Source organism: Mytilus galloprovincialis, chromosome 5, assembly GCF_965363235.1.
Source record: "Mytilus galloprovincialis chromosome 5, xbMytGall1.hap1.1, whole genome shotgun sequence".
Taxonomy (NCBI): Eukaryota; Metazoa; Mollusca; class Bivalvia; order Mytilida; family Mytilidae; genus Mytilus; species Mytilus galloprovincialis.
This window is the reverse complement of record NC_134842.1, coordinates 12,007,679-12,022,578: the sequence shown is the minus strand read 5'-3', so window position 1 is coordinate 12,022,578 and position 14,900 is coordinate 12,007,679. Positions and strand designations below refer to the sequence as shown.

The window sequence follows — 14,900 nt, the reverse complement described above, 5'->3', positions numbered from 1 at the left end:
GTGGTCCTATCATGATAAAAAATCTATTCATTTTGTATTTCCTTTCTCTAATGCTAATTTGAATAATAACATGTCTAGAAGACATTGGGCTTTTGTTTGTTTATTTGTTTCTGTTTTATTCTTTATTTGTTCTCTTGCTTTCCTATTTAATTATACGCCTGTATACATGACATATTTTTGTACAACATTGTCATCCTTCTATCTGTCTGTCATCAACATGTTGGACAAAACTCCAAAATGTTTCAACCAATTATCATGAAACTTGGATGAATTGTTTATATCTATTGACGTTAGCTCCTTTTCAATTTTTAAAATTTGGGGGATTTTTTTTATAAAAAAAGAGGGAATTTTCCAGTTTTCAGACAATAACTCAAAAGTGCTTAAGCAGTTTGCATGATACTTTAGTGACTTTAATATCTATTAAAATAACTTCTCCTTTTTTAAAAAATAAATTTCTGATATGACATTGACGAGTTATGGAACTTTATTCTTTGAAAAAGCGACAGGCATATCCACTCATGGTGCAGCTCTTTATTCATTAATGGCTGCAGTAAAACATCTACTTAGTTACAAAACAATTTCTCAGTATAAAGTTTGTCTAATTGATATTTATGGTTATTATCATATATAATTCGACATCTTTTGCAGGGTGAGTAAACATGAGTCAGAAAATAAAATGTCCCTTAATAACCTCGCAACAATATTTGGACCAACGTTGCTGCATCCTGCTGTGAAGGACGATTCTAAAGTTTCTCCAGCCATGATGATGATGCAAGGAGCACAGGATGTCTTTACCCAAGCAGCTGTCTTATACTACTTCCTCAATCTTGTGCATTCAGGGAAAAGTATTAGAAAATCCTCTCAGCTTATCTAAGACTACTGACTTGATTTGTTATCCATTCCATTAGGAATATGTATGATGTTATTATTTTGTTTCAATTTGTTAGTATTCAGATTTGTTGTAACGTAATTCTCATATTCATGAAGTGTTCATAATGTTAACATATTAATATTTATTTGAAGTTATGTTTTATTGTTGTTGCCTACCAGTCATGATTTTCAGCAGATTTTCAAGCATAATATTTGTATGTTGTTATTCCTCAATGTTTCCTACTACAGCTAATGGAAAAGCAATGACAAAGAACTGACTTATTATTTTATGAAGAGACTTCATAGATATGATTCCATTCTAGTATTATTAAATCTTCCACTGAATTCCAAGAATTTTGTCAATTAAAAAGAAATGAGTGTAAAAGCAAGTAATCTTGTTACATTGATTATGTAAATTCAAATTTGTTGCTTATAAATATTTAAATTTTTCAATCCTCTCTCTGTAAATAACAGATTCAAGAAACACATACATAAAAATGGCAGATTTAGCTTAAATTGTGCAATAGTAATTTGTAACATTCATATCATAGGAACCATTAAAATGTCTTTTGTTTTGTTGACTAAAACAAGATGAATAGAAGCATTTACAAAAATAAATGCTGATGAAAAAAGTCTTGTTTTGGTATGTCAAAGGAATCATTTATGTAGAAAGTATTGCTTTATTTGTTTATAACAGTTAAAACATGAAAAAAACAAAACTATTATTATACATATTCTTCAATGGCTTGTTGATTTAATAAATACCTCAGTCTTTGCTTGTATACAAAATATTTTTTGCGTATTTTGAAGACCAATTGTTTTATATATAAATGTGTTATTGTTAGGTAGACAGACATACTGTTAATTTGTTAATTTAGAATCTAAAGAATTCGATCTGGGTAATAATTCCAAATGTTGTAAACTATAGACATTCAACCACCAAGTAAATTGTATATTAATTTTGATTTACATACAATGAATTTACCCATTGTCCTGTAGATTCTAATTTGATGAATTTCAAGTTTTTGTTGTTTTTATTGTTTTTTTTACTTGTGTACAGTTATATGACAATTCATAAGCTGTTATCATGTTCAATCCATCATTCCATAGGGGTTTGTTTTTCTGGAAGGACCAGTTAGTTACTATTGACATGCAATATCAGTGCCAGGTTTTGAATGCTTAAGGTTAAAATCTCTTCAGTGTATAGTGTATAGTATTCTTTTTAATATTTTATTGTATATACCTCTCCTTAATTGTACATAGTTTAGTGACAATATTTATTTATAAGCTTCAATAGAACCAATTTCAAGATGGAAGATTTTTCTAATTATAATTATTAAGCAGATTTTGTTGAAACTAAGACATAACCTCATTTTTTGGTAATTAAATACTAAGTTACTAAAAGAATAAAACATAGAAATTTAGAGTTTTGTTATTCAGATATCAATGAAACTTTCATTCTCAATATTTTTTAATGTAAATTTGTTTATGATATTCCACATTAATATTTTTTGCTATTTATTAAAAAATAACAAATACAAACCATACTTTTTTTGTAAAATATCATACTTAAAGGAAAAAAGTCTTTCTATAATCAAGAAAGTTGATATCCTGAACATTAGAAATAGGGAAGAGTAAATGAGGATTTACACATGTTGAAATCAGGATCAATATTTATTTACAATTATTTCACTTGTTGATTTGCACAAAGTTACATGTTTATTTTTGTTGGCTTTACTTTTGTAAATGTTAATGTTTTCTTTGTTGTTTATAAAAAAAATTGTGTATTATTTATATGTAAAAATATGTCCTACGCACAATAACATTTTCAGATATATCTGTGAATATAGATAATAGGTCATAATAGTATTTTCAATGAAATCTGAAATGGAATGGTAATTTTAGATTTTGCATGAAACTAAAATTCTAAGTTATTAAAGTTATATATCTACCACAGGGTTTTAATTTGTAATTACGAATATATCTTAATTTACATCTAAATTGCTCCTATTTCATCTTTCTTTCCTGTATGTAATTGTTTTAAGTTTTCGATAATTCAAGGATTTTCTTCTTTAAAAATAAGAACCTTATCTTAAGTTTTGTACAAAAATAATCTTTAAATTTATTAAACTTTTAATGTATTATTTGTTGTCTTTAACAGGTGTCATGTCAATAGAATTTTAACATTTATATTTTCTGTAAATATTCAAACATTTTTTTGCCCCGGTGCTTAATGTTTACCTACCTTTGTCTTTCCTATATTTTAAATTTGAATAATACATGACAATCAGATATAACTCTGAAAGGTAAGGGTCTCAAGACCTTATAAATGCCATAATGGCAGCTGTAAATTTGTAGTTTTCCTTTGTTTTTACTTTTTGAATTTTAATTCTTGGACAATTTGAAAAGTTCAATGAATAATGTGACTATTAGATAAAGAATTTTCTGACTGATGTAATAAAAATGTTTTAAAGATTGGAGATGACGAGATGACAATATTTATCTTTGGAACAAGAATTAGTATCTTTAGAAGATATGCATCACATGCATATTATGTAAGAATTTCTTACCGAATATTTGTTAAAGTGCATTCTGCAAAAGTGACTTTGGTACTTCATCATGGTGCTGATTATATTGTTACTTATCATTATTTCTTATAAATACTGTGCTGTGCTAAAATCAAAATATGTGCAATTTAATTTCTGTAATAAAATCTTGTTTAAATGTTTTTGTTTTTTATTATTTATTTTCAAGGGGATATTCACAATCTGATAATATCAGGTCTAAATGTAAAGTCTTTTTGAGGGGAAGTTCAAGAAATTCAACTTTTTACAATATCTTTATTGGAAATTCTTCAACAAATTTTAGTCTGCAGCTTTGTATGGATACTTTTGACAGACCTTTCACTAGGTGATGAATCATTTTCATCAGTAAGACGCTTTATAAGGGGGCTATCCTGCCAGCAACTAGTGATCTTCTTTTTTCTTTGAGGCGATTTTTAAAATGTGCAGCAGAAATATAGTGCTTAATGTCCATGTTATGCTAAAAAGCTAAAGATATAAAGCTGTGGTTAGCTATTCTTTTTTTATAGGTCTCTTTTGATCTTATAGATTCTCCAGCAGTTATGCCACTTTGGGGTTCAAATGAACACCAATTCAGTAATTCAGTGGTTGTCGTTTGTTTATGTGTTACATATTTGGTTTTCGTTATTTTTTTTATATAAATAAGGCCGTTAGTTTTCTTGTTTGAATTGTTTTACATTGACATATCAGGGCCTTCTATAGCTGACTATGCGGTATGGGCTTTTCTCATTGTTGAAGGCCGTACGGTGATCTATAGTTGATAATGTCTGTGTCATTTTGGTCTTTTGTTGACAGTTGTCTCATTGGCAATCATACCACATCTTCTTTTTTACACCATGCAATTATTCCATCCAACAAACAGTCTGTTGATCATTTATTTATAGTATCTGAGAAATAGACAAAACTGTACTTACCTGTTTCCAAATCGAAATATCTGCAACTTGAATACGACCAAGATGACAAATAGTGAATCTCAATATAAATCAAATTGAAACGACCAAAAAAACTTTGTGCAAGACTGTAATTCATTTTAAATACCTTGGTATAGTATATTTCAGTGGGAATATATGAATTCCAATTTGATATATGGGGAATAGGTGAAGCCAGATTAAAATAAAAGTCATAGTTTGAGAAAGTAATTCATTCGGAACACGTCTGAAATATGATCCATTAGGAATACAAGAACAGAATGTCGTCTAAACGGAATAACTGGCTCCAGCTTGTGGGATACTTGGAATAATTGTGTAAACAATTGTAAATGTATAAACAAAACAAAGAGAGATATATGATATAGTCTGTTTAAAACAAGAAAATGATAAACACATATTCAGATATCAATTAAACACTATATAATTTGTGCTCGTTTTTTTTTGGCATAACATAGTGATTCTGGTCAGACATAATCTAAAGTATAAGCTGTTAAAATTTTACAACATATCAGATATAATTATAGTTGTGTACAATTGTCCCTACAAGGAGTAAATGGTGAACCCATTGCCGTTTATTTGTATTTTCAAGAACGTTCAATTCTTTGGTTTATTAAATAATTATGTCTCACGATGGAAGACTTGAAACAGATGTAATTCTGAAAACACAATTCCCTAACTATGCTGAATACATTTACGATTTTACTTTAAAAGATGTGTAGTACTGGTAACACAATTCCCTGATTATGTTGAAGACATTAATTATTTCACATTAAAAGATGTGAAGTGCTGGTAACACAATGTCCTAGCTAACGATTCAACTTCGAAACATGGGTAGTGCTGACAACACAATTATCTGACTATTGAACACACTGACGATTTGACTTTAAATTATGTGTGGTGCTGACAACACAAACCGTTTCTTTGTTGAACACACATTAAACTTCAAAAATAGTTTACTTGATGAAATGTTAAAATTAAATAAACAACAAAAAAATAATAATAATATGTCTATTGTTCACGACATTAGTCAATAATAGCAATGTTTGATTAAATCAGCAGCTTTTTCGGCTATCATCATAGTCGGAGCATTAGTGTTGCCCGACGGGTTATTTCTCATGACTGATGCATCTACTACTCTAAGACTCTTTATGCCCCTAACCCTATAACAAAATAAAAAAAAAGCTTTTATAAACATTCACAGTACACATTTTCTGCACCTGATATCCTGAAAATAATATGATAAAAAAATGAATCTAGACAAAAAAACTAAAATTATATGTATGAAAAGTTTTCATTTACCTTTATATTTAATGACCACAGAAATTTCAAGTGTATAAATAAAGTTTCAAGGTCACTATTAAAAAGTTCTTTAATTGATTTCTTTTTGATCCAGCAGAATAAAGGCCCTCAGATGCGTAAAACAATAATCCATGTGATAATGGTGGAGTTTTAATATTCAGCATATAAGACACAAGGTATACATTCAGATACACGCACATTATTTCCGCTGACCAAAACAAATGAAATAATCAAAACTATACTTGTTTTTCTTTACCTGAGTTGAGGGTCTACAACAGCAGTTGTATCACTGTATGATCCCATTCTACAGGAGCTTGTTTGGTGGTTGGCTTGATTGGCAAAATGGCGAACCATACATCGCCAATACTCATCCTTATCAAATTCTTCTTCACTGCAATGACCCCGTGTGTCGTGTCTTATCAACGTGGCTCCAATGCTCTTCCATGACTTAGTTTCTTGAAGTTTTTGCAAAAATCGAATTCCTGCAATATATTTCGATATATTTGTATCCATCTAAACTGAAGTCGATAATATAAAACTTATTAATCTAAATAAAATACTCTTCTTGAGAAACTCACTATGTAGTATTTTAATTTCGACTTATACTCTTCTAATACCAGTGGTCTGTTTTATATGTCATTTGCCATTTATTCATTTGGTACCGAGTCAGAAATAGGACAGATGTTATCCAATACTTTGATGTGTTTGAACTTTGATTTTGCCATTTGATTACGGGCTTACCGTTTTGATTTGCCTTTTTCAAATGTGATCGTTCAAAAAGCAAATGAAGTGCTTTTATTTGTCTGTTTCATATTTTTTAATCCATTACTGTTTTAGAATATTATTGAAATTGACATCATTGATAAATTATTGGTTATAGAAATGACGATAATAATTAAGATATGAATTTATTAGTTAGTTCGCCTAACTATCATATATATATATTATGTAGACAAATGTTGTTTATCTACCTTGGACTATCCTTAAAGACATAATAAAAAAAATGTGTTTAATTTTGCTCGATCTCAATATAATGTACCTTTGACAAATCTCTCAACATCATCTGAGTCAGAAAGATACATTGGATCAATAATAGGCTTGCACGACGGACACGTTGTTGACAGTGTAATTGTTCCTCTACTCTTTGCATTCAGCAAGTTCACAATAATCACAAAACTATTAGGATCTGTTCTATTAGCAAGTTCTTCTTTTGCCTTAATTGTAAATAAAATCACCATTGATGCCAGGTTTACAAAAGTGTTCACCAAGCAGGCTAAACATTTACAAAAGACCCGTAAGTGATGATAGAATCACGAAGATAATTGACCAAATAAAGTAAGTTGTTAAGCATTACAATACAGCTAAGTTTATTTATCCCTGGGTTAGTAAATTTCCAAGTTTTGTAAACAGTTTTTATAATCATGATCATAATAATGATACTTAATGTCAACACATGCTAACCACCAGGCTGGTGATACCTTTGGGGTTAATACCTACACCAGCAGTTGTATTGATCAAGTGGTTATAAATAAACTCATCATAGATACCAAGCTTACTTTTTGTACGCCAGACGTGTGTCACGTCTACAAAAGACTCATCATTGACTCTCGAATCAACAGAATGATGAATTTCAAATTTTACCAAATACTAGACAAAGTATTTTACATTCTAAGTAGCTGACATATAAGTGAGAAGTTAAGCTAGATAAAAAAAAACAGGTTTAATCCACCAGTTTTAACATTAGGAAATTCTTTTCCAAGTTCGGATAATAACAGTTGTTTTCCATTCTTTTAAAGAGTTTGAGCTTTCGATTTTGCCATTGATAATGAACTTTCATTTTTGAATTTTCCTTCATGTTCAGTATTATGTTATTTTACTTTTTACTAAATATTATACCAATTAAGTAGTTTTAGAATTGAATTCTTTTAGTACATAAGTACCATTTTCTTAGACGACAATTTATATTTTTTTTTGCATTTAGTCAAGATTTGTCTCCTCTGCTTGAGCTGTATCTTACACATTGAGTATGTTGTATTTTTAGACATCTGTCTGTTGGTAAAACTAGGTATTGTCAATTTGTTAACACTTATACCTATTATGTAATTATGATTTGATCACACATTGCTAGAATTCTATGTGACTGTCATACAAGTGAGAGTTTAAGTTAGTAATCAAACTAGGTTTAATTTACCATTATTTCCATATGGGAATGTCTGTACAGAGTTATAAGGCAGTTGTTTTTAATTCGGTTGATGTGTTAGAGTATTTGTTTCAGCTATTTGATAAGGGATTTTCCGTTTTGAATTTTCCTTGAAGTTCTATATTTTAGTCATTTTACTTTTTACATGTCGTAATTAAAATTAAATATATTGCATATTCATACTATTATTTGAACGTTCTTATTCGTGAAAAATTATCTTAAATTCAAAAATTATGTATAAATATAGCTTTTTAGCGGAGAAAATACCATATTGTTTTGTTATTAAGTATTTGAATCTTTTGTTATTGATTAAGTTTCCTTAATGATAGATTATATTTTTCATGACTTTGATAATAGAAATGATTTTATAACATTCGAGGAATGGGCAAAATTATAATAATACATGCTCTTTGCTGAAGGTCGTACGGTGACCGATAGTTGTTAATGTCTGTGTCTCTTTCAGAGAGTTGTCCCATTGGTAATCCTACCACAATATCCTATTTTTATATAGATATTATCTATCCTGTAGTTTGTTTAATCACTGCAGTGATTAGCATATAGTGAGGCGCAAATTCAGGTACGAATAATACCATACTATAGATAGCTGTTATGCACAATAAGTTTCTTACAGCAGCATCATAAAAAAATGCAATGCTAAGAACAAACGGTCTAGTCTTAGATGCATGATTTTTTTTATTAGTTGATAGTGGCTTTGAACTAGCTGTCAGATAACTGCGATTACTCTCAGATCTGTTCCTAGTGTCTTTTTTTTGTCGGGATGTACAAGTAACCGGTCACGTCCAATTGTATTTTTGTCCATCTGATGAGTTAAGCCCTTTTCAACTGATTTTGATAGTTCGTTCTTATGTTGTACTGTTATACCATTGTCCCAGGTTAGGGGGAGGGTTGGAATCCCGCTAGCATGTTTAACCCCGCCACCTTATTTATGTATGTGCCTGTCCCAATTAAGGAGCCTGTAATTCAGTGGTTGTCGTTTGTTTATGTGTTATATATTTGTTTTTCGTTCATTTTTCTATATGAATAAGGCCATTAATTTTCTCGTTTGAATTGTTTTGCATTGTCATATCGGGACCTTTTATAGCTGACTATGCGGTATGGGCTGTGCTCATTGTTGAAAGCCGTACAGTAACCTATAGTTGTTAATGTCTGTGTCATTTTGCTCTTTTGTGGACAGTTGTCTCCTTGGCAATCATACCACATCTTCTTTTTTATAGGTATCACAAAACAACACGTTATCAGAAGCAATGACTGAATAACAACAGTTCAACTTTACATTTATCAAAGTATAATGAGAGAAAAAGAAATATTTAAAAATTCCAAAATTTGTTAGCCTTTTTAAATAATTGTTATTTATACTACCACATAACCCTGGTGTGAACTCACTTCTTCTTTGTAGGAAAAACCGTCAAGAAAACCTTTCTCGTAAGCCAAGCCGAGAAATATCAACTGTATATCAGGAGGAGCGTCTTTATTCTGATCTAGATTTATAAATATCATCCCATCTACCCCAATCTGAGCATATATACCTGAAAAATATTAGAATTAAATGAGAAAATTGAAACAGTTTTCCACGAGAATTACTTCGTATGCATAAATATACACTGTATATTACTGTTAAAAGCATATGTTCACGACGGTTCTTTATATTGTTCTTTCATATTGCAAATCCGGTTGTTGGGTATCTTTTTAGGAATGTTTAATATTAGTTTTACCATGGCCTTTTGTAGCAGTCTATATGGCATTGATTTTATTTCTTGTGGAAGACTTAACATTGACTTGTAGATATTTACATCTTGGTCATTTCGATAATAGGTGGATAATTGTCTCATATTAATCATGCAACCATACCACATCTCCTTATTTATATGAAACACTATGTATCCAGCGTTAGGTACTGATAGTATATGAACTGTTGCAATCATAGAAGGTAAAGGGTAATCATTCAAAAACGGTCCTAAATTAAATTAACAGACAAACAAAATACAACTGAGATATATAATACCGTTGCAAGCAAAAACAGAGAACAAGTTAATGTTTTAAAAAATTTCGAATCGGAATAATGAACAGTTAGAAAATAATTAATATAACGTCTTTTTGTGATTATCAAAAATATAAATTGACCTTCTCTGTAGAACAAATATTGCAGAATGTTTTCTGTGTCTGTTATCTTCTGAGAAGTTGTAGATAAGCTCATGTTTATTGCAAACTGAAAGTGCATAGCCATCTGATCTTGGAGATTTTCACCAACAGGCAAATCTGCAACAACTGGAATCTAAAAAGAACCAGACGAATAATAACTTATAAAGATAAGTAATAGCAAAATAAGTAAATACTAAGAGTACAAAACGGTAAAATGTCATCAAATATAACAGTATTATACAATGTTTAGAACAGACGTGCGATTTGTCTACACTGGCCCATCACTAGCGCTCGAATTAACTTTGTAAAGTCAAATCAATAACAAAGTCTTTTTCAAAATCAAAAGAAAATAGTAAGAACGAATCTTGGAATGTCTTGTATTTTTGCATATTTCAACGAAGTCATCCATTTTTGGAATTTCTGGTATTGTGCATATTTCAATTAGGTTATCCTTCTAATAATGTCTAGTATTGTGTTCACATTTCAACTAGGTGATACCTGCATGGAGTAACTGTCAAATAGTTTGACACACTGCAAAAAGTAGAACTGTGAGTATTTTAATCTCTAATTTCTTTATTGGAGTAAAATAGATACAGCCAAGTGAAACAAATTTTGTATTTCTACAATATTAAACTGACTTCAGACCTGTATTCATACTTACCCTGATATCATTGAGGTGGTGTTTTGGTCCTATTCCAGAAGATAAGAGTATTTTTGGTGAACCAACAACACCTGCTGACAGAATGATTTCCTTTCTTGCATATACTTTGTACAAAACGCCATCTTTAGAAAATTCTACTGCTCGAGCAACTTTGCCCTCAAATAGTATCTACATGTATATATAGTTTTATGATACCTTAGTTATTATTTTGTATATAAAACAAGTACATAGTATTTTGGCTATTTTTTTTCAAATTAAAAGCGTTGAACTATTGAACCGGTCAGTAGTTCCCAACATTTGGACCTCGATGAAACTATTTGACCTCAAGCGTCATTATATTTTGCGGAGATTCCAATGCAGCTACGTGATTTGAGGATTTTTGAAAATACTGAGGGAGTACCAACGTAGCGTTTTTACTTAATATATCTAGGGTTGACGCCATTGCAAGAGGTAGCCTTATAATTTCAGACAATTTATGAAGTAAACGTTATTCTTTTTTATATTACGATAGTCGATTTATCACCGCCATGTATTGTCTATTGTCTTTTTCGATAAAAAAAAAAACAAAAAAAAAACTTACTGAATGACTGGATATTTGTGGAATATTAAGTTTATTTTCCCCTCGGATACAACTATTGCCCTCGGCTACGCCTCAGAACAATAGTTGCACCTTGGGGATAATAAACTTACTATTTCACTCATACCCAGTCAATAAGTATACAATATTACATGTATATCATGATAATCTGTAACTTTCATTGGATGACAACAATCTTCAAATATCAAATTGTATTTCAGTATTGAATACGAAAGCTATGACTGCATGTGTTATCCGTAATTTTTTTTTAAATGCAGAAAATCAAATGAAAAACTTGATTCAACTCTTAATTCCAATTATAACATGCTTCTTTTTTTAACGATTGTAAAAGAGGGACAGTCTAAAAATGAAAAAATCACGAACGGACAAAAACTAGGGGTGATCTCAGGTGCTCCAGAAGGGTAACCAGATCCTGCTCCATATGTGGCACCCGTCGTGTTGCTTATGTTATAACAAATCCGGTAAATAGTCTAATTCGGTAGGTCAAATTCATGAAAGGGAAGAGGATTTTAGTAACGACGTAAGAAACATATCCGATATCATTAAAAGCGTTGATCGTGTCCATGTCTATAGAACAAAGCTGTTCTGCGTGTGTTTCGGTCAACGATTTTTTCACCACATTACAATTATAAAAAGAAGCATTCAATTCTTAAATATATATCATCAGGTTATTATCATAAAGATGACAAATTATTTTGATATGTTGGCGTTTGATTTTGTTGCAGTTCAGTGTTTCTGGGGTTTCTTTGTCTTCCACTTAAAGTTGATGTGTTTACATCAGTTTTTGCATGTGTTTGTTTCTTGGAATTATTTTGTTTAATCTATTTATTACTATTGAACAGCGGTATACTACTGTTGTCTTTTTATAAACATATAAATGTTTAATACTTTATGGTTTCTCACACTTAGGTTCATGTCTTATTTCGACTAAAGCTGTAAGTTTAAGGCATAATTTGTCAATTTCGTCACGTTTAGAAATGTCAGAATAAAATAATACAAAATCAAAAGAACAGGAAACCTATCCTTTTGGAAACCTATCCTTTTGGATAATCTGTAAAATAACAAAAGTATTGACCCACAGGAAAATTCTAAACGAAATGTCCCGAAGATAATGGTAAAATCAAAAGCTCAAACACGTCTAATGAATGGATAACAACTGTTATATTCCTATCTTGGTACAACAGGTATTGTCTTATGTAGAAAATGATGGATGTAACCTGATTTTATAACTATCTAAACCTCTCACTTGTATGACAGTTGTCTTATGTAGAAAATTATGGATTTAACCTGATTTTATAACTATCTAAACCTCTCACTTGTATGACAGTTGCATAAAATTTCATTATATTGACACTGATGTGTGAATAAAACATACAGACACATTTGTGATGTGTCAGCTTCCTCAGATAAATACATTTATACTGCTAATAGAAGATTTGAATGTGGCAGTTTAAGTTCTATAATCACTGATAACTGTAAAATGTATACGTGTTTTCCCTACAAACAATTGAATGATATAATATTCCTAGCTATTCATCATCTGTCTTTCTTCTAATATACCCGGTATTACTTGTGGTCATTCCATAAATACCTTTGACACATAGCTGTTTAAATGAACTTGCAAATTTTTTCTCTCTAGAGCGGGTCTTAGGTAGCAGGATGCTGTGTCACACCTTTCTCCTTTCTTAACATTAACTTGAATTCTACAGAAACCTATAAAGTTAACAATTTACAATTAAAATAAATCACCAAAACGATGTACCAAGTCAGGAATATGACAGTTTTTATCCATACGTTTTTGATGCGTTTTGTTATTTGATTTTGCCATGTGATTATGGACTTTCCCAATTGATCTTCCTCTAAGTTCAGTATTTTTGTGATTTTACTTTATACTTTATCTTTTTAAGTTTAAGCTTGTCATTTTTAGGAATATGTCAATGTATTTATTAAAATTTATTATCATTTCTTAAAATCCTGTACGCCACTTCGTAATCTGTTTTGAATGTTCAACAGTACTACTTTCTCTAACTGACTGAAATATTCAGTATACTATTACGAAACGTCAATCAATATTATATGGAATTCAAAGATTTGACAGCTAGCTTTTAATTAATTGGGATATGTACTTATTGTTAAAAAAATAATTGGGGCATAGCATATTAAGAAAAAAGAAAAAGGAATAAATAATTTCAATATGATTACGTAAGCACAAAGTAGAGATGAAAAATTACCACGTTGTGTTTCACCGTTGCAGTCTATTCTATTGTATCCTAACTCTTGAGCAGCCTGTTCATGAAAATATTCCAACATTGTCATTCTGGACTCGACTATTGTCAATGGTCCATTCCGTCCTCGTAGATCTATAAAATGGAAGTTAGAAATATCAGATTTGATATCGTATTATATCGATAGAAGAAGATGTGGTATGAGTACCAATGAGACAACTCTCTCATCCAAGTCACAATTTGTAAAAGTAAACCAGCATAAGTCAAAGTACTGTCTCCAACACGGAGCCTTGGCTCAAACCGAGAAACAAGTTATAAAGGGCACAAAACATGACATGCGTCAAACCATATAAACGGGAAAACCAACGGTCTAATCTATATAAAAAAAGAGAAACGAGAAACACTTATGAACCCCATCAACAAACGACAACTTCTGTCTTGACAATTGTTAATTGTCAATTCCGTGAACGTAGATCTATAAAAAGAAAGTAAATAGTTATCAAAGGTACCAGGATTATAAATAACATAAAAAAAATTTGTTATCTTATTTAAAGACTTTACAATTGTCAACGGTCAATTCCGTCCACGTAGATCTATAAAAGGAAAGTAAGAATTAACAGATTTGATATCTTATTATACGTTCCGTCCAAGTAGATTTATAAAAGGAAAGTAAGAAATAACAGATTTGATATCTTATTATAAAGATGTGGAATTTTGATTGACAATTCGAAGAAAATGTTAAGTTGCTCACCTGCTTTTTTCTTGCGACCATATGAGGTTCTAACTTTTCCTCCTTTTGTATGATATTGCCTTTGTTTCTTTCCTACAATTTATTGCATTCCTTTAGTGTTATTTATATTTATTGCATATTTATTTTCTGATATTGATGAATACTAACATGCTGATGCATCAGAATTTAAGCAAGATATACTTTAAGGCAATTCGTTTTGAAATTAGCGAAAACGTGTTCGCGGGTTATCTTAAAAAAGTGCATTTTAGCATTACCTTTTATCTTTTATAATAATATATTACACATATATTTAAACATGTTAAACTGCACTTGTGTATAGTTCATATCAATTTCTAAATGAATTTTACCTTAACTTTCATTTTCATCTTCAAACTGATACCATCTTTATCATTTTATAACTAGCATGGTATTTATTCAAGATCGTCGCAGTTTTTGCAGTTATTGTCCCCACAAAAAGAAAGTAAATAGTTATCAAAGGTACCAGGATTATAAATGAAATAGTTGTAAATTTTGTTATCTTATTTAAGAACTTTACAATTGTCAACGATCAATGCCGTCCACGTAGATCTACAATGTATAAAATGAAAGTTAGAAATAGTCGTAGATTTGATATCTTATTATACGT

At 30.3% G+C, this 14,900-nt stretch overlaps 2 protein-coding genes and 1 long non-coding RNA gene across 5 annotated transcripts in view; 2 read left to right on the top strand and 1 right to left on the bottom strand.

The window, feature by feature from the left end:
* Nucleotides 1-3,598, top strand: part of LOC143075162 (uncharacterized) — a 227,498-nt gene extending 223,900 nt beyond the window's left edge. The window contains exon 2 of the long non-coding RNA XR_012978241.1: nt 3,162-3,598. This is a non-coding gene — a long non-coding RNA (uncharacterized LOC143075162). The remainder of the gene's footprint in view (nt 1-3,161) is intronic.
* The window catches only part of LOC143075161 (active breakpoint cluster region-related protein-like), a 48,152-nt gene extending 44,554 nt beyond the window's left edge, over nt 1-3,598 (top strand). For all 3 annotated transcript variants that reach the window (XM_076250491.1, XM_076250492.1, XM_076250493.1), the window contains one exon: nt 649-3,598. In XM_076250491.1, the coding sequence (XP_076106606.1) occupies nt 649-874 (226 nt within the window). In that variant the 3' untranslated portion in view covers nt 875-3,598. The remainder of the gene's footprint in view (nt 1-648) is intronic.
* Nucleotides 3,599-5,388: 1,790 nt separating this feature from the next.
* Nucleotides 5,389-14,374, bottom strand: LOC143074326 (glucose dehydrogenase [FAD, quinone]-like). The gene is made up of 9 exons (XM_076249833.1): nt 14,276-14,374; nt 13,531-13,659; nt 12,891-13,012; nt 10,702-10,869; nt 10,023-10,173; nt 9,285-9,427; nt 6,720-6,894; nt 5,937-6,162; nt 5,389-5,541 (listed from the first exon to the last, which is right to left on the bottom strand). The coding sequence occupies exons 2-9, from the start codon at nt 13,613-13,615 to the stop codon at nt 5,409-5,411; spliced, it is 1,203 nt and encodes a 400-aa protein (XP_076105948.1). The 5' UTR covers nt 13,616-13,659; nt 14,276-14,374; the 3' UTR covers nt 5,389-5,408.
* Nucleotides 14,375-14,900: the final 526 nt, after the last annotated feature.